This window comes from Nanorana parkeri, unplaced genomic scaffold (assembly GCF_000935625.1).
Source record: "Nanorana parkeri isolate BGI_ZX_2015 unplaced genomic scaffold, ASM93562v1 scaffold13, whole genome shotgun sequence".
NCBI lineage: Eukaryota > Metazoa > Chordata > Amphibia > Anura > Dicroglossidae > Nanorana > Nanorana parkeri.
In genome coordinates, this window is record NW_017306281.1 from 2,285,333 (window position 1) to 2,308,673 (window position 23,341).

At 41.0% G+C, this 23,341-nt stretch overlaps 1 protein-coding gene across 2 annotated transcripts in view; it reads right to left on the reverse strand.

The window, feature by feature from the left end:
* HIP1R (huntingtin interacting protein 1 related) overlaps nucleotides 1-23,341 on the reverse strand; it is a 90,196-nt gene that overhangs the window by 12,824 nt on the left and 54,031 nt on the right. For both annotated transcript variants that reach the window (XM_018557347.1, XM_018557357.1), the window contains exons 13-23: nucleotides 23,219-23,291; nucleotides 19,554-19,737; nucleotides 17,382-17,470; nucleotides 15,634-15,750; nucleotides 13,107-13,208; nucleotides 10,881-11,075; nucleotides 9,217-9,364; nucleotides 7,435-7,521; nucleotides 2,022-2,129; nucleotides 1,802-1,938; nucleotides 603-713 (exon numbers count right to left, since the gene is read on the reverse strand). In XM_018557347.1, coding sequence (XP_018412849.1) covers nucleotides 603-713; nucleotides 1,802-1,938; nucleotides 2,022-2,129; nucleotides 7,435-7,521; nucleotides 9,217-9,364; nucleotides 10,881-11,075; nucleotides 13,107-13,208; nucleotides 15,634-15,750; nucleotides 17,382-17,470; nucleotides 19,554-19,737; nucleotides 23,219-23,291 — 1,351 coding nt within the window. The remainder of the gene's footprint in view (nucleotides 1-602; nucleotides 714-1,801; nucleotides 1,939-2,021; nucleotides 2,130-7,434; nucleotides 7,522-9,216; nucleotides 9,365-10,880; nucleotides 11,076-13,106; nucleotides 13,209-15,633; nucleotides 15,751-17,381; nucleotides 17,471-19,553; nucleotides 19,738-23,218; nucleotides 23,292-23,341) is intronic.

Consider the following 23,341-nt stretch of genomic DNA (forward strand, 5'->3'; position numbering starts at 1 on the left):
CCTCAGTCATGAAGGGGTTAAATTCTAAAACATTTATTATCCAAGTTTTTGGTAAAATATAAAAGACGCGGTCATGTCGGGTAAATAGACACCAAACATATCAAACATTAAAATTGCGCACGTGCGCGAAACCTCAAAAAACGACATTACCCATAATTGGCCATAGGCGATGCTTTAAAAGCTTTTACCGCTCATCAGTTTAGTGTTATCAGTGATTGATGGCCCTAAAATGATTGCTACATGTGAAGCGCAATTGTCGTTTTTGCGCGCTGGTGCACCGGACGTGTATTTACGTTTATATGTGCGTAAACTAAGACATAGTTCTCTTTTAACCTACATAGAATTCAAAGGATTTCTGAAATTGAATTATAAGACAGTTTGTATTCAGCACTAAGGTAATCCACATTAAAGTTTTTTGGGGGGTTTTTGTACATGGTTTTGGCATATTTGGCATTCCTCTACCTGCTGAACTAATTCAGATCCGGAGTAAAACTTAGAGTGGGTGCAAATATTTAGATCTTTAATGAGGACATTTCCTACAATGTTTCCCAATGAATAATTTATATATACAGAATATAGAAATAGTAATAAAGCAGGCTAACCTCAATTCTTCGCACAGCATCTTCGATGGCAGCAGAAGTCGATGCCATCTCTTTGTCCACCATGTCACCCAGCTCTTCCTGCCTGATATCGAAACTCTTGGGCCTCAGTTCCTGAGAAACAAAGTTTCATGTAACTAAGCAGCTTCAAAAGGGTACTGATATCACAACTCTGGGGATCAATGTTGGGTACTAAAGGTGCCATAATGCTTGCGAAATGAGATTATTGCAACTGCTGAAGATAATCTACAAGACTGCATCAAGTGCCCTCTAGTGGAGGCCCCTTAGGAAAATACAGATAACTCAAGGGCTGATTATTATTCAAGCAAGACATGACTGTGCAAGATATTGTGGGAGATCTACAAGTTTAAAGTCACACTAAACTTAGGCGTTAAATCTTAAAAATGCATCCAATACCTCAACTATTCACAAAAATGTATCTTATTTGTGCATCACTCGGCTGTAGATCCTGAAATCATCTCTGAATTGGTGCCGACACTGTCCTTCCTTCTGGAGGGTGGCTACTTTTGTTCCCCACGGTCCCTGTGTGTGTTGTAGCCACCACTCTACGCTCACTTCTATGATGAACTATCTCGAGTCTAGTTTATTTGTATTGCAATTGTAGCCCCATCACAGAAGCGAGCTTGGAGTGGTGGCTACTTTTTAACACTGGAACCTTAGGGAACAAAAGTTGCCACCCTCCAGAAGGAAGGACAGTCTCAGCACCAATTAAGGGATGTTTAGTGTCACTTTAAATGTAGTTGGTGACTGAGAAAACACTTTTTTTTTCCATCAGGCTTTCTGTATGTGACAGACTGCAGGAAGTCTGTGGTGGGCATGTTTTATAATTTTTTTCTGTATCACAATCAGGTTTTCTTAGATCATTAGATTACTGATAAAAGGAAGTGTAGTGGATTGGGGTATTACATCAATTTATGGATAAAAATCTGAAGTACTGAGCAGGTAGATTGTACTCCATGAAGGTATATTTTCAGTCTGGCAAAACGAGTAGGCTTTGCTTAAAGTAAAAATAATTTTCACTCTTACCTTGAATGTATCTTTAGCATTCTGATATAGTATTTAAGATCATTACAGATCCATTTAATAAAATGAAAATGGCAGCATGTGTCTGTCACAAATCTGTAACACTTATGCTAAATTATCTTCTTACATGAGGCAAAAAAAATTACAACAAAGTGTACCTCTCCCAGTCCGAGGATATTCTGTAATGTCCTTCTAACCTCCCCCAGATCTGCTTCTTTTAGGGACTGTTTGTCTTTAAGTTCCCTTAGATACTGTAAACTTTGACTCCCGCACTCCCGGCAGCTGTCACTCAGTCCTAAAACAAATATAAGCCCAATACGTATTAATGAACTAAGCGACATTACAATAAGACACCATAGAAAGGAGATATCAACTTACGGTCTCCTTGGTCTGGTGGAGCCAAGTGAGAGGTGGCGCTGCCATTTACAATGGTGTCCGCAGTTAAATGTGCAAATTGGGCAAGAGCTCCAACTAAATCTGAGGCATCTGAAGGGAGGAATCACATTGCTATATTAAATAAAAGCATAAGGCATGACCAAAGAGAAATTGCTACGGAACTATAATGACCGCAATCAACATATCTACCATTTTTAATGCTCAGCATATTTGATAGGTAATTTCTTCTAGTAATTGCCAGTGATAAGAAAAAAAATATAATAGTTTTTGTACTCTGCGTAAAATCCTTTTCTTGGTGTGCCTTGAGGTACGCAAGGACATAGGTAGTCTTTCTACTTTAAGGTTATGCGGATTCCAAGAGGAGCATTGAACACTCGCAATTAAAAAAAGACTGTAGGCTAGCCTTGTATTACCCCTCCAAGTACCAGCATGATTTAGGACTGTAGCAAGCAGTACCAGCAAAAACATGAACATAAGCATAGAGGGTCGGGAGACGTGTCCCTAAAAAGATTATAGAGCGAGTACATTCCTATATTCTTTCTAATCCATTGAGGGACATAGGTTGTCTTTTACCTTTAGGACTCCAAAAGCAATCCAACTGAGGGGTGGGCAACACTGCAAAAACAAAAAACTGGGGCCTGCAACTCAAAGAGCCGTCTGAAGGATCCAACATCTTAAGCAGGCAACAGAAGAGGTTGCAAGATCCACCTGGTAGAAATTAGGAGAAGGAGGGCAGAGAAGATCAAGTGGTAGTCTTGCAAGTATTAACATATATAGGAAGAATGCTTCTGGACAGAAAAGGTGGAACTCGATCCTTGAAACAATACGTTTAGATGGTTTGTCTGAGCCACCTAGAGATGATGGAACAAGAAGTTGGTGCACCGTTACGGGAACCATCCAGGATAACTCTTTTTGCAAAAAGCAGTAGCTGAGAGACAGACTCCTACAACCCTTCCATATACAGGCAATAGAGGGAAATGTAATTTTTGTGAATTGGAGCCAGAGAGAGAGGCAGAAGGCCGATGTCCTGGTTAAGGTAAAAGGCAGAAAATATTTTAGACAGGAAGGCAATTCTGAGCCTCAAAACCACCTGGTCCCTATGTGAAAGCAGAAAGGTTCCTTGCAGGAAAAGGCCACCAGTTCAGGCATTCACCTCCACAGATTATGGTCACAAGGAAAACCACCTTTTGGGTGAGAGTACAGAGAGGAATGTCTCTACCGGGTTTAAGTGGTGGTTTCAGAAACCCAAAGAGAACCAGATGCAGATCCTGTAGAGTCACACGGGAAAGAACAGAGGAAACTACATGGGAGACTCATTGTAGAAAGAATTGGAGAATTCAACAGCACTCCATTGAAAGTGAAATCACCTACTCAGATTTAATCATATGGCATTCCCCACCTTTGACACTTCAGGGTGTACAGATAATTCCTCCAGGTCCAGGCGCTGTCGGCTGAGGAAATGTGTCCACCAATTGTCTATGCCTGGTATGTACATGGAAGAAAAGGCTGGAATGTAATGTTCTGCCTAGGACAGTATCATATATACCACTTATCCAACAGGGAGACTTCTCCCTGATGATTGATGTGTGCCATCGCTGTGGTGTTGTCTGACTAAAATCCAATCAAACGACCCTCCAACAGGTTGGTCCAATGCAGAAGAGATGGCAGAATTGCCCAAAGTTCCAGAATGTTAAATGGAAGATGAAGATCCTGCGACTACCAAGTCCGCTGCACCAACAGGACCCTGCACCAAACACAACTCTTTCCCAGGCTGGCACCCATCATGAGGTTTTCCAAAAGTTAGGGAGGAAGGACTTTCCCAAATCCCAGAACCGGTTTGCTGAGCCACTAAGCCAGGCATAACCTGGTTTTCAGTGCCAAAGAAATTGGTCTGTCCAGGGTTTTGATTGACTTGTCCCATGGCAACAGAATGTTGACTTGTAGAGGTCTGGAGTGAACAAATGGACAAATGGAGCCGCCGTGAAGGAGTTTACCATCAGACCTAGGACTCTCATTCAAAAGCTGGGAGTTAAACAACTCCTGGACTGGAGAGCTCAAATTTGAGATCAGTCAGATGAAAAAAGTGTTTCCTGTAAAAAAAAATCTCTGGCCTGGGCTTTTTTCAGACAAGACCCAGAGTCAGTTCCACTGATGATATCAGAAGTTTCACAATCCATCCAAACTGATGTACTGTCTTGGATACTCAAAGCCACATTGTCTGCCAGAGCCCATGTCAACTATTTCCTCAACATGAGGACATCTAAATATCCCGCAAAAGGGATGACATGAGGAGAGTCACACACAAAATGTAGGAAATTCTAATGCGATGTGGGAACACAGGTACACTGAATGCAGAAAGTCTCCCTACCCCCTTTAGATATGGGAACGGTGAAAAAGAACCGAGTCAATGTTACTTTTGTGCCGAGGACCTGAAACGGTTTGATGGACATCTGTTAAAGTGTGCAATTACATAGGAGGTTGGAGATTAAACTGAGGAGGTTGCAGGGAGCAAACTTTCAGTTTGTAGCCCTGGGATACCACCACCTGCACCCAAACGTCTGAGATGCATGCTGTCCAAGTATCTGCAAAGGCTTACAATGTCCCCTCACTCTGGAAAGTATGGGTGCACCTTCATAGAGAGGAAAGCTTGTTTGAGGATTTGGCAGACTGAGTGCATGACCCTGCAGGTAAACTGGGAGCCAAGCTTTGGGGGTCTCGAGATGGAGGGCGTGGGAGTGAAGAAACGAGAAGGACGATTCCAAACAGTTAAAAAGGAGAGGACTTTGCAATCTGATCCTCAGGGCTTCTTCTGCTGAGGAAGTAGTGTCTTCCTGCCAGCAGAAGTGTCCTTAATAATGGTATCAAGAGTAGATCTGAGGAGACTGTTCCCTGAAGATCAATTGAATCAACTGTTCTACCTGCAAATTCCGCAGCTCAGAACTTATTAAAAAGGCGTACACATGCGCTACGCATGTGTACAGACATGAGACCCATTAAGGGGAAATATGCCTGAGGGCCCTAGCGGAATGGCACAACTAAAATGTAAAGCTACAGCCATTTGCACCACGCATACTATAATTGAGGGATCAGCTACAACAGTTGCTTTAACAAATTTTGACCAGCCAGCCATGATTTGGCAAAGAAAGTCCAAGTGTTTTGGTTTATGGGTGCAGAGACCAGACAATGCTAGGGGAGAGAGTGGCAGCATTCTCCAACTTGCAGATGGAATGAACCACCTATTCAAAATGCCCAATGCAGTAGCATTAACAAGAACCACAGAGGCTATTGGTAGTCAGCAGGAAGAGCTTATTTGCCCCCTCAGCCACTGAACGTTAATACACTGTTAGCTCTTGGGACTAGCCTGCTGTGAAGGCTCAGAGCTGCCAGCCCAGCGCTGGCACCTGTTGTGCATGTCAGCTTTAGGGACCAGCTTTGGGCTCTTTTGAGGTGGCGCAGTGTTGGGAATGTGGGGGTTGTGACCATGGTTTCTCCTCCACTGGGGATGCAGTGGAGCCTAAGGGAAAAAAGCCCCAGTGCCCCAGATGGAGGGCCACAAAGACCCGGATTGCAACTCCTGCTTGGCTACTCAGAGTTTCACACCAGGCCTTGCAGACCATAGGCTTATCCCACAGACTGGCCTCAGTAAGTGTCTTTCACGCAGTGCTGGCTCCATAGAGACACTTGGCAGGTGACACTCACTCTCTTTGGGCTGCTACAAAACTCGCCCCTGGCCATTCCTTTTGTGATGATAAAATGCCATAACAGACAGGCAGGTGTGAAGCTGCAGGACAGACCTAGGAAGCAGTATGGATGGGGGGTGCAATAACTCCGCCCCAGCAATGATGTCGTCAAGCTTCTGAAAATTCCGGGAAGGTAAAATATAATGGTGGCACACAGGAAGGCACGCTATTGCATGTGTTCTGGTCCTGCCCTCTGCTCAGGGTTTTCTGGGATAAGGTGGCAGAGGTCTGCAACACATTGACAGGGGTTGTTTTGGGGTCCGATCCAGCTGAATATCTCCTACACCTGGCACCCATGCCCTTACGCCGCTATAGGAGGTCCCTCTTAGTGCACTTACTCAGTGCGGCGAAGGCGTGTATCCCCCTTTACTGGAAACGCACGGCTGCACCACCAATCACACTGTGGCTGGCGAAGGTCGGAGAGATCTACAGAATGGAGGATCTCCTGGCCTCAGCTAGCCACAGAGTGACGCAGTTTAATCGCACCTGGTTTTACTGGATGGATTTCACTACTACCCAGGAATATGCTGCCCTGTTAGGGGAGATGTAAAGACTGACACGGGGGACGGCTGACCTATCTGGGGTGGAGATGTGGACATCCGGGACCTCATCCACTTGCAGTAAGCCCGCGTATAGGAGATACGCAGGCGAATGACAGGGAACGCGGTGATGCGATCAGGATCCGATGGAGACTCGTGAGACAACGTCCGTCTCCCTTTACCACAGATAAATTGTTCAGGCTAATGTCTGAGCCAGACTATGGTTGTTCTACAAGATGTATACCCTTTGATACATAGGTGTGATAGTGGATTTCCTTGACAGATCATCGAGTACACTATGTGCTAATGCTATTTTCTTACTGTTTTGTTACAAATTTCATAAAAACAATAAATAAAGAATTTATATAAAAAAAAAATAATAATGGTGGCTTCAGCACATGCAACAATGTTCAGTCACAACACACGGAAAACAGAAAAAAGCCCTAGAACAATAACAAAGAGGTTTCCCCCACTTGACATGGAGAGGCAAAAGGCCAGAAAGGTGAAAAGTAGTAATAGTGGCTGCAGCACATAAAAAGTGCTCATCTGCCACACAAGCCACACCCAAAGGCCTCTTAGAGTAATAAAAATACATACTGAGCCTGCTAGTGAAGTCCACCTAATGGTGCAATACTTTTGAATACAGAGCAGGGCTGCCACTCTTATGTAGGGTGTGCCTGCTTGAACCACAATGGGATGAAAAACTAATGCAGGGGGGTGAGGTAATAGGCATTGCTGATTCAGAATCCTGTAGGTTGTCAGTCAGTACCTGCACACACCTAGTCTGGCTTACTGTTTTCTAGACTGTCAGCATTGCCTCTGTTGCTGAAACCTTCACACTGTGAGCTGCAGCGTCTGGGAGAGGGAGTGTGTGAGACACGAATGGGAAGGAACATTTGGTTCAATCAGGAAAGGTAAAGGTTTTTTGTTTACTTTATGAATCTTGTGCATCACATAATAGCTGGATTTGGTAATTCTTCAGATTTCAGTTCAGATAACCTGGACTTGTGTATCAAAAAAATAAATACTTACATAAGTAATAAAGTTATTGCTGAATTAATAGGCCTGTGTATGACCAACAACAAAAGAACAGAGACAACAAACAAGGGAGCTCACCTGTCATATTCTGTACATATTTTGCATGTCCATTTTCCAAGGAAGATAATGAATCTAGAGCAGCTTGTGATCTGTTCATAAGGTAATCTGCAAAGGAAATAGATTTAATCTAGTCGTTTATTTTCAATACAATATGAAAATACGGAGCAATACCTTTTGGATTAAGGATGGGGTTTTGTAACATCAGAGGTAAAATATTAAGCGGTGTTATTCCAAGATTTATGCAAAGGCCACAAAGGTCTCAGCCTAGAGCTGGCAGACTGTCCTGTGGTTCAAAATGGTTATTACATTTAATTCCTGTGATTCCTATGTAAGCACAAAACCAAAAATCATCATTTCAGTTCCATACACACTGAATCACTGCTAAGTGAGATGACACAACTAAAATTGGTCTCTGCTTACATTCAGAACAGTGTAAACTGTTCATGTCTAAATACTGTAACAAGATTAGACTCTCCTCTTTAGGCCTGGTTCACATCTGAGTGTTCAGTTGTCTTGCATGATTGACGCGCAATCAGGGAATTGCGCACAAATGCGAAATACGTATGCGGTGCCATTAATTTCTAATCGCAAATCGCGCATTTTTTTGCTGCATTTCCTGCAGGTGCAGGATCTTTTTTGCCACGCAGATACGACCCCATTGAAATCAACAATCGTGCACGAATGTGAGTTCCCAAGATACGCGGCCCAGGAACACTCAGATGTGAACCAGGCCTTAGACCAGGAATAGTTAAGATTTCATTGCTTAAGTGCCCAAGAGATAAAAATATGCAGATACATTCCACCTATACTTGCAACTAGAGGTGCACCGAAATAGAAATTTAAAAACCGAAATAAAAAAAAATTGTCAGGCCGAAACCGAAAAGGTTTTCATTTTTTCAAATTTTTTTAATATTTATTTTTTATAAACTTTTTAATTTTTTCAAATATTTATTTGTATGTATTAATTCATTTTTTATTAAATATTTTAATTTTTTTGTTTACTTTTAGGGGCTTTGGGAAAATATTATGGGTCTAAACAGACCGCTAATATTTCCCTTTTAAAATAGAAAAAAAGAGATTGAGAACAGAGTCCTCAATCTCTTTTTCTGTATCCCTTTTTATAAATGAACAGGAATCCTCTATACTGAGTGTTCCTGTTTATTCATAACATGAGGACAGAGTATGTTTACTATAACTACAACTATGAACAGGAGGTGATGTAGATCACTTCCCATTCATTCATAATTGAGGATATAGTAACCATACCATGTCCTCAATTATCTACAAACACTCAGCGATCACTAATCTCTGACTGCTTGTACCTCGCTCTCCATCCTGACACGCTGTCACAGGAGGCTGAGCGAGCGGTGCAGGGAGGAGAGCTCAGCCTCCTGTGACAGCGCGGGCTGTCTCCGCCCCGCTCTGCCGGAATGTGATAGGTGGCTGAGCGATGTGGGAGGAGAGACACCGGCCGCTCACAGCGCTCTCCTCCCGCAGCGCTCGGCCGTCATTTTATCTCCTCACCGCTGGGACACATAGCAGCGCCCAGCGGGGAGGAAAGAAACCTGGGATGCGCCGATGTATCTGCAGGAAAATTGCACTTTCGGCATTAGGCCAAAAGTGCAATTTTCGGCCGATATGTTTCGGCGGCCGATATATATCGGTGCATCCCTACTTGCAACATCAGCTATGAGTATATTGTCTTTTTAGATTTTAAATAAATAAGTTCAATGAAATTATAAAAAATATATTTTAAACCTATATTAGTCACTAACCACACAATATAGGTCACAACCGTACCTGGTGAACTGGTGCAGCGGATATGAAGAGGGTCATCAAGTTTAGCAACAGCATCTTGGATGATATTCTCAGCCTCTTTTACTGTTCCCTGAATTATGTTGAACTGGTCCTCCAACATTTTCTGGTAAAGTTTCTGTTCATCTACAGTCTAGAAACACACAAAACACTAGTATATGTCATATGTCAGGCAGTTTAACCACCATCTCTACTCCCCATTTCTAGTTAAATATTTCAGATGTATGAACTCCTGCAGGTCCTATGGTGGGACATACACTCACCCGTCACTTTATTAGGTACACCTGTTCAATTGCTTGGTAACACAAATTGCTAATCAGCCAATCACATGGCAGCCACTCAATGCATTTAGGCATCCAAAAGTGGTGAAGACTTGCCGAAGTTCAATCCGAGCATCAGAATGGGAATAAGACAACACCGGGTGCAACTCCTGTCAGCTAAGAACAGGAAACGAAGGCTACAATTCGCACAGGCTCACCAAAATTGGACAATAGAAGATTAGAAAAACATTGCCTGGTCTGATGAGTCTAGATTTCAGCTACGACATTCAGATGGTAGGGTCAGAATTTGGCGTAAACAACATGTATCAACGGTTCAGGCTGGTGGTGTAATGGTGTGGGGGATATTATCTTGGCACACTTTGGGCCCCTTAGTACCAATTGAGCATTGTTTAAATGCCACAGCCTACCTGAGTATTGTTGCTGACCATGTCCATCCCTGTATGACTACAGTGTACCCATCTTCTGATGGCTACTTCCAGTAGGATAATGCACCATGTCACAAAGCTCACATCATCTCAAACTGGTTCCTTGAACATGACAATGAGTTAATTGTACTCCAATGGCCTCCACAGTCACCAGATCTTAATCCAATAGAGCACCTTTGGGATGTGGCGGGAGATTTGCATCATGAATGTGCAGCCGACAAATCTGCAGCAACTGCGTGATGTAATGTCAATAATATGGACCAAAATCTCTGAGGAAGGTTTCAAGCACCTTGTTGAATCTATGCCACGAAGGCAGCTCTGAAGGCAAAAAGAGGTCCAACCCAGTACTAGCAAGGTGTACCTAATGAAGTGGCCGGTCAGTGTATATCTTGGCACTTACAATCTAAGAACCAAAAGACAATGTGTAAGAATCCTTTTATTTCTATCCTAGGCATGTGGACTTTTGGTACATTTGCGACTAATAGTGTCCAGCCCTTGTATCAGGCTATACCCATGTCCTGGAGCTGTAATCCTATGTAAAAGGGAATATATATGTTTAGGGAGGCTGGAGTGCAAGGTTATGGCCCTATTTACATAATCAAACCATACCTGCTTTTATTTATTCCAAGGTAAGTGTTAAGAAAAAGCACAGTTCCCTTAATTAGACCATGCATCTGTGTGTGATTGATTTACTTCCAGTGTAAATGGAAGAACGAGCATGCACCTATGGGCACATGGCTTTCTAGGAAATGCATTTTAACTGATGTAAACACATTTAAAAAACACCAACAGTGAACAAGAAAAGTTGTTCTTACATTTTCCAACATACTTAAACCTGCTTGTATATCTGCTATATCTGTAAACGTTTATAGTGGTCATACCACAGCAAGTGAAAGGGGCATTGATGAAAACTAATTTTAGGGTTGTAAAGTTACTTCATTACCTTTTTGTCAAGCTTTTCATGCAAGTCCCGTATTTCACTGGATCTTTTCTCCTGCTCTTGATTGAATAAAGTCTCTGTCTCCTGAGCCACATTCTTGACTGATAGCAGTTCAGACTCTTTAGAGGTCAGGAGACTCTGCAATGCATCCTTCTCAGTTTCAAGAGCTGCTAATTTTGATGTCAAATGAGATTCAGACTAGAAATTCAGAGAAAACCAAAATACAATTATTTAATACAAGTACTTCAAAGATAGCATACAAATAATGCATTTGAGTAGTAGACACAGCACAACAAGCAGAAGCTATAAAAGGGTTTATTATAACCTTGTTTCATAATAAAGTGTGGAAGCAAAGTCATACCTATGATAGTTCCTGCAAGAGCTTGTAGCACCACCAATGTGATATTTCTACAGTTCAATTAAAAACAGAGATCTGCTTGTGCAGATGCGAGAGGCTGCAAAATAGCATAACGTGAATTTTTCAGCAGGCATGTTCTAAGATGAACAAATATCCAAACAAAAGTGAGACCTAGAGAACTGGTGCCATATAGCTAAGCCTGGGAAAAAAAACCCCGGAAATACTCAGTAGGTAGGTTGTCCGTCTGCATTTCAAGGCTTAATCTTCAGGTAAAAGCGGAGTGTGTCTTCAGGGTGCCCTACTTGTTTGCAACACAAGAAACTGCTACAGTCTGTGGCTTAAGCATTCAGGAGTATGCCGCCTGTTAGTCTGGGAAGCAACTCTCCTGGGATGAAATGTTCCCAATTGATTTTAACACATTAAATGTGGCTTCACAACAGCAGTCTTATGCAGTCATAGTCCTAAGCCAATGACAATTCCTTGATTTTACAATAAAGTACTGTATCGTTCACAGAACTAAACGGTGTCAACACCACAAACCAAAAGGATGAATACCAAATAAGTTTGGGGAAATTTTGTTAATTTGCTTCACAAACATGCATCACACAATTTATGTATACAAGTATAAAAATGTGTAGGGATATCGTTTTGTACAGGTTTAATCTGCTACATGGCAATCCTTAAACAAAAATGCAATTTGCTTGAGATGAACGCTACATTTATACAAGAATACATTTTGCACTTTACTTCATAGATCAATCAATTCCCTTTTGCAATAAACATAAACCAACAAAAGGTTTAAATAAGACATTTGAGAATTCTGAATAAGCTTCAATGCGGCAAGGAGTATTCAGAAAGGTCTTATTTTATGCAGATTCCTCTTATTCACAGGTATGTGTGAGGTTTTTTTTCTGCCATGTTCATATATTGACAGAACAAGCTTGCAGACACTCCTTGGTGCTTAGCTCCAGATAAGACGCATACCTGAGCAGATAGGGACTTCTTCTCCACCAACAGTTAGTTTCCATGCACCTTTTCCAAAATTTGGACAAAAATGATTTGCCAGTTTTGTTGTTACAACTTCTACACCCCTAATACTTTAATATATACACTAGGGATGCACCGGTACCATTTTTTTAAGACCAAGTACAGATACTTTTGATCAAGTACTCGCAGATACCAATTACCGATACTTTTTCTTAAAGGGACAGGTCACATTTTTTCTAAAGCAATACAAACTAATGCTTTAAGGTCACTTTCTTAATATTATGATTCATGAGATGACGAGGGAGCATGACGCCGGCTTCCCAGCCAATCAGAATGCTGGGCACTGCGTCATTACGCGGCGCCCGCCTTCCGGATTTGCTAGCTTCCTGACCAATCGGGAAGCCGGTCAGCGCGTCATTACACGCTGCCCGGTTCCCTGATTGGCCGGGTCCATGCTCTCTAATCACAAGTGACGAGAGAGCATGGAGCCGTTTCCTGGCCAATCGGGAACCGGGCACCGTGTAATGATGCGCTGCCCTGCTTCCTGATACAGGAAGTACTCGTGCTAGGTATCGGAGCATTTGGGCGAGTACGAGTACTCACCCAAATACTTGGTATCGGCACCGATACTAGTATCGGTATCGGTGCATCCCTAATATACACAGGAAGGGATATGCCACAATGACGAGCTGTACATGTCTGCATTATTGTTAACGGTCACCTTTGTGTGTGTACACAGCTGTACAAGGCTGCACTGCAATATATCAAAAGTGTGATATTTGTTTGCTGGCGTTCTGTACACACATAGCTAATACAAAACATTAGCAGGGGACAAGCAAATTGCGCAGAACAGGGCAAACACTCCGATGACAAAAGTAATGTACCTGCTGACTATTTCCCAGAGACTCCTGTATTCTTGTCAGCGCCTCCTTTCTTGATTCAACCTCCGTTTTCAGCTGTTCAAGCTGAAAAGTCTGTTCTTCCAACTGAAAAAAATTGTGATGAAAAGAATACACGTCAGCAAACAAGTTATAAGTAAAAAGGATTATTTGGTTTGTCCATAAAGAAATCAGCAGTAAACTGTGATTTAAATTAGAATTAAAGGCAAAAGCAAATGATATAAATGTTTCAGTCTGTCACTAGCAATAACACTGCAGTTTTTGGTTTTCTGAATTACATTGTTTTTCCCCCCTTCCTCCTAGGGTGACAATACAGTTAAATGCGCCACAAAACCCATGCAACAAGGTCAACCTGTGGACAGGGCATTTTGTTGGACATGTACTTTTAGCGACTCCAACAGTAAAATTGCATTTAAAAATGACAGAGCTGCATGCAAAAAAATAAAGCAAATACTTCTCCCATTACCTGAACACAGAACAATGCTCCAATAAATATAATCACCCAAAGTCTCTGCAGAAAACAGACACTTGCAGGAGTGTCAAGCTGCTAGTGTTCTGCAGTAGTTCCTCCAGCCATCCTCTTCGTCACTACAGAACAAGTAGTGAAGTAGGGGGTCACCGAGAGGAGCCACATAACCCTAGTCGAGGAACAGGAGATTTACACTTTTTCAAATGTTGGATGCTGCAGAGACTTTGGGGGATGATATCTCTGGAATGGAATGGTGTTTTGTGACGCGAAAGGACTTGCATTTCTGTCCATCCAGTCCTGAGATATATAAAACAGCCCTGTAACGTGTCATAGTTCTGTCTGGCAGGGCAAGAGACCTGACTTTTCTCTCCTGTAGTCACTTAAAGCTAAATGCAAAATGGCCATATGCTAATATTCTTAACATCACCAGGGATTATCCCACAATGATTCAAATGCAACAGCTGGGTCTCCCAAAATAAAACATTTCCGTTACCAATTAAGGATTACTTCTATTGTATTGTTGTATAAGTCATGGCATGAGTCATTAAAATATAACAAAAGAAGGGGGAGGAAATGTTACATCATGTTCATGTGTATGACCATTGTGAAGAGAATGTCAGGTCACTCATGACTTCTCATAAAGGTTGACAGGCTTACAAGTAAATATTTAAAATGCAAACAATAAAAATCAAAAATGGATTAATTAAGGTTGTGGTTAAAGACACCTGCTTTATGAGCTGGGATTGTGATTTAGAGGGTTATTCACAGAAGGGTGAAGAGTTTGGAGAAGGCAGAAGAAGTGATCTAGAACAACATAGCTGAACTGGAAAGTGAGCGGAATTGGAGAATTTTTCCAAATCAGCTATGTTGTCCTAGATTGATCACTTCTCCTACCTTCTCCAAACTCTTCACCCTTTTCTGAATAACCCGGTTAATGTTTTAATTCCATAATGCTCATTTGGTTTCCCAGACATGGATTGATGGTGAAGATTAGGTTAGGAGCATGAGACTTTCTCCAGTATTAGGAGCTTTATACTTTTAACAAGTTCTCAAACAAAATAAAAATTCAGAGTATTCAACGAAGGATTAGTCAATTTCAGTGACTGATTTAAGCATAGCAATAAAAAATTAAACCATAATTGTAGTAGTGTGTGCATCAGCAGATCAATACTGATGATTTATTTGTTATGGTTAATGAAAAACTGTCACACAAGGCATGTGTTGCAATCCTCTGTTAGTGCAAGAATCAGTTTGGGGGCAAAAGTCTTACAGCAATGCCTTTTCTGGTAATAGAGAAGTCACTGTATTATTTATCCTCCTGCAGTGGAAGAAATAAAAGCCAGAAATATTAAGTAAATGAGCAAAAAAAAAAAAAACTAACGCTCCAAAGTCAATAAAACTACATCAGTATAAAGCCAAAACACAAGAATTACCCCCGATATTGAAAACAGTTAAGTAAAAGTCTTAAAGTGACACTGAACTCAGGAGTTAAACCTTAATAACACATTCAAGTACCTTAACTATTAACAAACATGTATCTTATTTGTATATCATTCAGCTGTAGATCCTCAAATCATCTCTGAATTGGTGCTGACACCGTCCTTCCTTCTGGAGGGTGGCTACTTTTGTTCCCCGTGGTCCCTTGTAAAGTAGCCACCGTTCCAAGCTCGCTTCGACTACAATCTCAATACAAATTAGTAAACTAAACGTGAGATTGTAGTCCATCACAGGAGTGATCTTGGAGCGGTGACTTCTTTACAACACACACAGGGACCATGGGGAACAAAAGTAGCCCCCCTCCAGAAGGAAGGACAGTGCCAGCACCAATTCAGAGATGATTTGAGGATCTACAGCTGAGCGATACACAAATAAGATACATTTTTGTTAACAATTGAGGTACTTGAATGTATTTTTAAGATGCAACTCCTGAGTTAAGTATCACTTTACTCAGCAACAGATATCAGTCTAGCAATGAATTCCAAGTAGCATGCATGTGGGAACAAGCACCTAATGCTTTTAAAACGGAAAGTTCTTTTAATTAACCTTTATTTCAGATTCTCGTTTCACTTGATCCATCTGAAACTCCAGCTGTTCTTTGATACGTGCCACCTCCTCTTGGTTTTGCTGCGATACTGTTAACTGCTTGGCAGTGTCAGCATTCTGTATAAAACAAGATTACTATCTGTTATAAGCACTCTGGATTCATTATACCCTACAGACACCGAATACAACTAAACAGTACATACCCTTCTGCCTTTCATTAAATCTAACAATCACAGAAAAACGTTTATTTCAGTTATGAACAAATTGGAGAAAGGTTAGAAGCTCTGTCAAGTTCTTTTTTTTTTTGCTGTTGGTGAACCCATTAAGGCGATTTCCCCTAACCATCTTTTCCTGTGACAAGGGGACAAGAAATTAGGGGTACAGGCATCAACAGGATAGGAAGGTACCATCAGTAAAACATACTGACAGAGGTTTTACACTGTGAAAAGTGTTTTCTGTAGCTGTGTCTCCCCTTTAGAGAGACTTCCAACCATTTCCTGACCCTCCGACACCTCTTATTATCATATAATGAAGTGACAGAAAATCTTGAAAACAGGGACACGGGCAGCAATAAATACCAGAGTTTCGAACCCTTTCCTACTGTACCCTAAACAAAATAGAAGTAAGCTGGCCATACAATGGTAGATTTTAGTATGAATGTTCACACAAAAAAGCTTGGCAGAACAATTGATAATGCAATCGTTCAAAATTCCATTCATTCCAAAATCTAATGTTAAAATGAAGTGTCAAACAAAAACCACATTCGCTGGTAGAATTTCCTTCCTTTTTTTCATTACTGTGGTCAAAAAGGATAGTCGATTTGATCCCATTAACTATTAGAAAATCCAGCGAACGTACTAAAAATGTTGTTTCAAACAAAATGTTATTGGTCTATGACCAGCTTTAGGCTTCAAGCAATTACTCCATACTTAAAGAAAAAATACTCAATGTGTTCCTATGGGGGTTAAAGGTTCCATTTAAAAGAACTTTTTTTTTTCCTTTTCTTAAGGAAACCTGGTGCAGTTGGAAATAAAAAGTTCTTTGGAAATATGGACCCTTGATGGATCCTTTGTGTATGCCTTCCTGAGTACAGTGTAACAAAGGCATATGTCTTTAGGTGCTCATTGCACTACTGCTTTTTAAATTGTGACACAGGAGGATGTCACTGTGGTGTTTTTTTTGCCTATGGGTCGAATGGATTATCCCATGTGTTTGATTGTAGGACATTGGGCTTTGTGTTGAACATATTTTCAGGGTTAGTTCACACCATAAGCAGTGCGTTCTGGTCCGATTTCTGGCCGGAACGCACTGCCTTGCATTGCGGCCGGCCCACTTTTTTGCCGGGCTGGAGTTGGCGTGGCGGGCCGTTGGAGTGAATGGCACCGTAGCCACGCACTCCGGCCGCAATGCGAACGTCCGCACGGGATCGCAAGGCACATTGTGGCTGCAGTGCGGTCCTGTGCGATCAAAATAGCATTGCGGCCGGAGGGAGTGGCTACGGTGCCATTCACTTCAATGGACCCCACGCCCCCTCCAACCCGGCAAAAAAGTGAGCCGGCCGCAATGCCAGGCAGTGCGTTCCGGCCAGAATCGGACCGGAACGCACTGCTTATGGTGTGAACTAACCCTCAATGTTGTTGATTGTAATGCTGTTTTGTTGTTAATAGATTCAATAAAAACATTGTAAAAGAAAGAAAGTATGAACCTTTAAAATGACACACAGTAAATATAATATTAGGTAGTGCTACCTTTCTTAGGAGACCAGCATGGACATTGATGAGCTCACTGTGCTTTTCCTTTAACTTGTTGTAGCGTACGTCTGTCGCTTGTACTTTCTCTGTGAATTAAAGACGGAAGAATTAAATTAAAAAAAACAACAAAACTGAACATGTTTCTATAAATATCATGGGGTAGGGCTTCTATCTGGGGGAACACATCTGTCAAATAACACATATGATGTAAATTGGATAAAAATTTAGCATATATAACCAGTGCATGTAAAAAAAGGGAAGGGTTACGTTCACAGTGCTTAACAATGAAGGAAGCAAGATGCAAGGCAATGACATCCTCACAAAGAAACCTCTAGGAGCTAATATACTTTATAAAAGATGGTACTTTAATAAATGTCCTATTTGGAAATAAAAATAAAGTCCTAGGTGAAAGGGAATGGTCAAATTACATAGCTTTAACTATAGATCTTCAAACTGAAAATAGAACTTAAATGAGAAAAGAGGTTAGGTAAAAGTTATGAAGATTTTTATTCTGCAAGGAGTTTGTTTACTTTGGTTCCCTCCCATACTTCAAAGACATGCTGATAGGTTAATTGGATCCTGTCTAAAAATCGGTCTAGTGTGCATGTGAGATAGGGACCTTAGATTGTAAGCTCCTTGAAGGCAGGGACTGATGTGCACATTAGAGATGCACTGATGCTGATACCAAGTACTCATACTCGCCCAAATGCTCCCGATGCCAATCCAGATACCAAAAGATCCGATATCAGGAAGCCAGGTGGCGAGTCATTACACGCTGCCCGGCTGATGACCAGGGAGCATGGAGCTGAGCTGGCCTATCAGGAAGCAAGTTGGCAAGACTGATTGGCCAGAAACCTGGTGACGAAGGAGCAGGAAGCCGGGCGGCAAGTCATCACATGCCACCCGGCTTCTTATTGGGAGTTCCGGTATCGGTGAGTACAGGAAAAAAAATATTGGTACTCGTAGTCGATACCGAAAAACCGGCTATAGAAATACCAATAATAAATAGATAAATATTCAGGAATCTAATAAAATAAAGAACATCAAGCCTGCCATGCTGTGTTTTTGTTCCGTTTTAATTAAACAGCCCAGCATTTAATAGTAAATGATGGTAAAATATATCTATAATTGTTGGGATTGATTTACTAAAGATGTAAAAAAAAAGTTTACGGAGCAGCAAAAACAAAAAAAGGTTTTTGCTGCTCCCGTAAACATATCTATCTCAGGTAAAATTCAGGAAATGGACTTTAGGATGGTATCCCATTTGTACAGGATTCCAAAAACCCCATACAAAATGTTCCCAAGGCATTCCTCTGCTGGCAATGCCAACATCATGAGGGAACCATGTTACATATTATGGGGAACTGCTCATAAACAAGGCTTTTGGGACCAAAGAAAAGAGTCCTCCTTTAGGCCACATTCGCACGGGGTGTACACGTCGATGCTGCACACACGCCGGTAAATGGGTTGATCCCGGGGTGGACAGATGCTGCTTGTGATTGTGTGCGGAAGCCTGTTCTTATCAGTATCAGTATTCAGTACCAAAATACCGGTATTGGTGCATCCCTAATAACAATGTTAAATTATGAAATGAACTAAAAAAAAACAAAAAACTAAAATTAGCACGTTAGCCTACAGTATTTTTTTTTTTTAAAGCAGCTAGAGGTTTTTTTTTTTTATTAGTTCAGACTAGGACATGAAGAGGAGGAAGAGGAAGAATGGCCACAGATGGGAGGAAAATGCTTTGTTTTCCATAGAATGAATTGTTGGTTTTCTAAACCCAACATGGGTTTGTGTATCTGCTTCTGTCAGCAAAAAAAAATATATATATATATACACATTTCTTTGCAGACCATGAAATTCCGACATTGACACATAATGAAATGGCTACTTAATCTTGACATTTTGTTTTTCAGCTCTGACATTAAGTACATTATAATTGTGTTGCTTATTTCAGCCTCCTGGCAGATGTTCGTGAAATCCCAATGGCATAATTAAGCCTCTATATTTATAGAAGCGTTTCAGGTATTGGCTAAGACAAGTCATAAGCAGTGCACACTGAACAAATTGCCATGTATTGCACTGTATGGTGCAATGGTGTATAGTGCAATGGTGTATGATGTACGCTCATCACCGTTTCAGACGTACTGCCAATTTGTAAAGACCTACTTTCCATTTCTGAATATAGTCCCTGGCTTTTGTCGCTCTCCTGCTTCTGTTTCCGCAGTCTCTCCAGCTCATCCCGCAGCTGTTCATTATCCACTAAGGCTTTCTGCTTTTGCTTCCGCTGCTCTTCCACCTCAGCTTCCAAAGTGTTTATCTGACCTTTCAGCTGCATGATGTATTTTTGGGCCTGTGACAATCAGACAATTTATTAAAATGTAATTTATTGCGATCAGTATAAACAGCTAAATTATGTGCCCTGGACATTGAAATAAAATACTGCCCTACCTTCTCAGAAACACCAACTCCTCGAAAAAGGTCTTACTTTTTCTTTTACTTAGTTGTAAGCAAACTCATTTAATCTATTGCAAATCAGGTTTATTGGCAACATTAACACACTTTCAGCTCTTTGCAATGAACAAATCAAATAAAAGCAATTGAGATAGGGAAACATAACAAATGTTTCAAGTGGTTTCCCTAAATTCAACTGAAAATTCAACTTTTAATGACTTCTGCGGTCTCCATAGTATTCAACCCCCTGAATAGAATCCTTTACAAGAGCACACATCTTCAAAACAGGTGTTATCTCAAGAACACCGGCTACAACTAATCAAAGGCTCCATGAGTTGCACCAGGTATGCTTAAGCTAGGACACATGAATTACCTGAACTGGCTAGGGGGTTTGTTGAGTGTCAACGTTTGACTGCAGGATAGAAATATGGCTACGTCAAAAGAATGTCATGGAATTATTCTCTTATACTGCAATATCCAAATTAGCCACTTTTCACAAAATATTGCTCCAGTGGATCAACAAATTTCAGAATTCTTAATGAGAAATGAGGAGAGTATATAAAATCAGAGACAGACTTTTTGTTACCCTGACATAACTCTCCCACGTACCTCCAGTCTCCCAGCCAGAATTATGACATCCAGCAGTTGCATAAGGAGCACAGAGGAATATAGAAATGACGGAATCTCCAGTTGCTTTCCTGCTCCGATTGTCCAAAAGAACACAAATCTCGCCCACCCAACAGTAAGGGACCATTCACACCACATCATCTCCAGACCAGATTGTTTCCGGACCCAAAATGCATCCCTATGCTATTTCAGGCCTCTGTTCACACCAGCGCAGTCTGTTCAAGGCCAGACCAGTAAAATACTGCACATCTTATTTTGTCTGGTTTGGAATGCACTGGAACGCATCAAAAACACATGCAAGCGCACGTGTACGCACCTGAAAGCACATTTTAAGCTAAAAAATAAAAAAAGCACTGGAACACTGCAAAACTATTTACACTGCGTTTTGATCGGGTCCAGAAAATGGTGAGAACCTGCCCTAAAGTCTCAGACTGGCAGTGGCCTTGTTTTGAGCTTGCCCAATCTATTGAAAATTCATGAAACTACCTCAACATTTTTTTTTACAGTTTAACATTTTCAATAAACAACTGTACTTATATGATAAAAACATGAATGTTATATGATCTCGATTTATATCTATATTTAATAAAATAGTAACAAAAAGAGAAATAGGGTCCTAAACACCAAGGCTGGTTTCACACCTGTGCAATATTGGTAACACAATCTTTAAAAAGAATTTTGTATAGGACCCTAGCTAACCTTGCAAACGCACCTCAACGCATAGATGGGTTAAAAAAGGTACCCATTAGATTTTTTTTGTTATGCCTTGTGGTCTTGCTGGCAGCCCAGTGAAGGGCTGTCGTAATGGAACAAGTATTAATGTGCAAAATAACACACTGTAATGCACCAGAAAACACCGGACAGAGGTAAAGGGAGCCCTAAACACCCTCAGCTTTGAGATGGTGAAATCACTTTGTAGGTAAACATGAGGTTATCTGCCATAAAGCAGACACAATTTTACATTATCTCATGATGTCAATAAGTACAATAGGAGAAAAAAAAAAAACTACTTTTAGAGAACACAGTTTAAGGATTGTAATATTACATGTTGCTGTTCCATAACATTGACTTGTAGACTATGTATGACCAAGGGAATTTACCATCAGTTCTCTACCAAAAGTATCCTGATGGCCAACAGTCACTCTACGTAAAGACCTAAGGTGCGCATACACCTGCCGATTATCGTACGATAATCGTGGGTGATCCCGCGATCGTACGATAATCGGCAGGTGTATGGAAGGTGTGTGACCGCTTCTACGGTACGGTCGCACGTCTTTCGTCTCCTGAGCAGGCTTGAAAACCCGCCGAGAATCGTACGATTGTCGGCGGGTTAGTTGCGTTCTCGGGAGACAAATGACGCACGGGTTGGTGTGTGCAAGCGCACACTGCCCGCTCAGCATTGGAATCATCGGAAGCCCTCCCCTACCTGTCCAAGATGGGCAGATCGTACAAACTTTTAATTAGTTAGTGCGATAGTTGTAAGGTGTATGGGCACCTTTACATAGATGCACGTGCACTGTACTGCCAGATTTGCTCCCAGTCCCAGCACACATGCACTTTGAAAACCTGTGCTGTTCTAGATTCTGAGAAAACCTGAACAAGTCACACAATAGGGGTTTACATGTTTAGCAAATCCTTCTTTTACAACAATCCTTAATAATAATTTATTTTAAAAAGCCACATTAGATTTCTAATATTAATATAGCTGGCACGCCCCGTCTTGACGAGTAAGGCAAGCATTCTTTGCATCTTCTTTAATTAAGCCATAAGGGAGGCTGTTCTACTTGACTACCCAAAAATAATAATGTGCAGAACCTTGTTCACCTCTATGTGCTTTCATTTGTGTTACAGACCTATTCTCCCTGTAGTGATCACAGCTGTATCAACAAAACGCAGCAAAGAAAGTTTTAAAGCTCTTTGAGAAGGCATTGCAAACCATTAGAAAGTCTAATTAATCCATGTTCAGCATGTCAGTGTATTTCACATTACAAGTTATCTTTTACAGTGTATAAACATTGAGAAATAAAATCAGTTCCCCTCCCTCAGATGATAAATGTACATCGCAAGGATTTTAAGCAGCTTTGTTGAAGATTCCTGTTTCTGTTCTGAAGAAAATGCAATTTCTTGCAGCATGTCCTTCCAGATTGATGCCTGAATGGGAGGGTCTGCACTCATAATCAGCTGGTAGACCTTCTGTGTTCAGATGAGGAATGTTGCAGTGTTTGCACCACTTTAAAAGTAATTTCTCCTTAGGGAGTATATCATCATTGTCGTCAATAATCCCTATTGCATGGGGTGCCTAAAATTTTACTTGCATCTTAGTGCAGTCATCTGTCAAAATCAGTCAGCCAATCATGAAAGATGGAAATTACATTTCTGTGGGTGTTCTGGACACCAGCTGTGTACAGAATGCTTCTAGGTCACGATATTATATTGAATGGTTTTGACAGTTTTAGAAAATTACAGCAGCTACAATTTTAAATAGAAAGGCAATTTTAGTAACATTGAATTAGAAAATAGCTTGTGTAGCAATTAAATATCATATATTATTTTATTTTTTTAGAATGTTTTCATTTTTTATTTCTTTAAGTGGAGTTCCCCTTTAATGTCTTGAGTGTTTGTTTTTCCCCTCATTGATTCACAGATACCAGACATCTTTTACAAATCATTATTTAGCATTAAACAAGCATTATGAGAAATAACATCTAGCTTAAGAACAGATTACATATAACTGTTAGTTTCTAAACCCTTACCTCCAACTTCATTTTTTCCAATTCTGAACGAAGCAGTTCAATTTCTTTTTTAAGATTTTCTATTTGAAGATCCCTTAAAAGGTAAAGCACATGAGAAATATAATCAGTATGCAGCAGATAAGT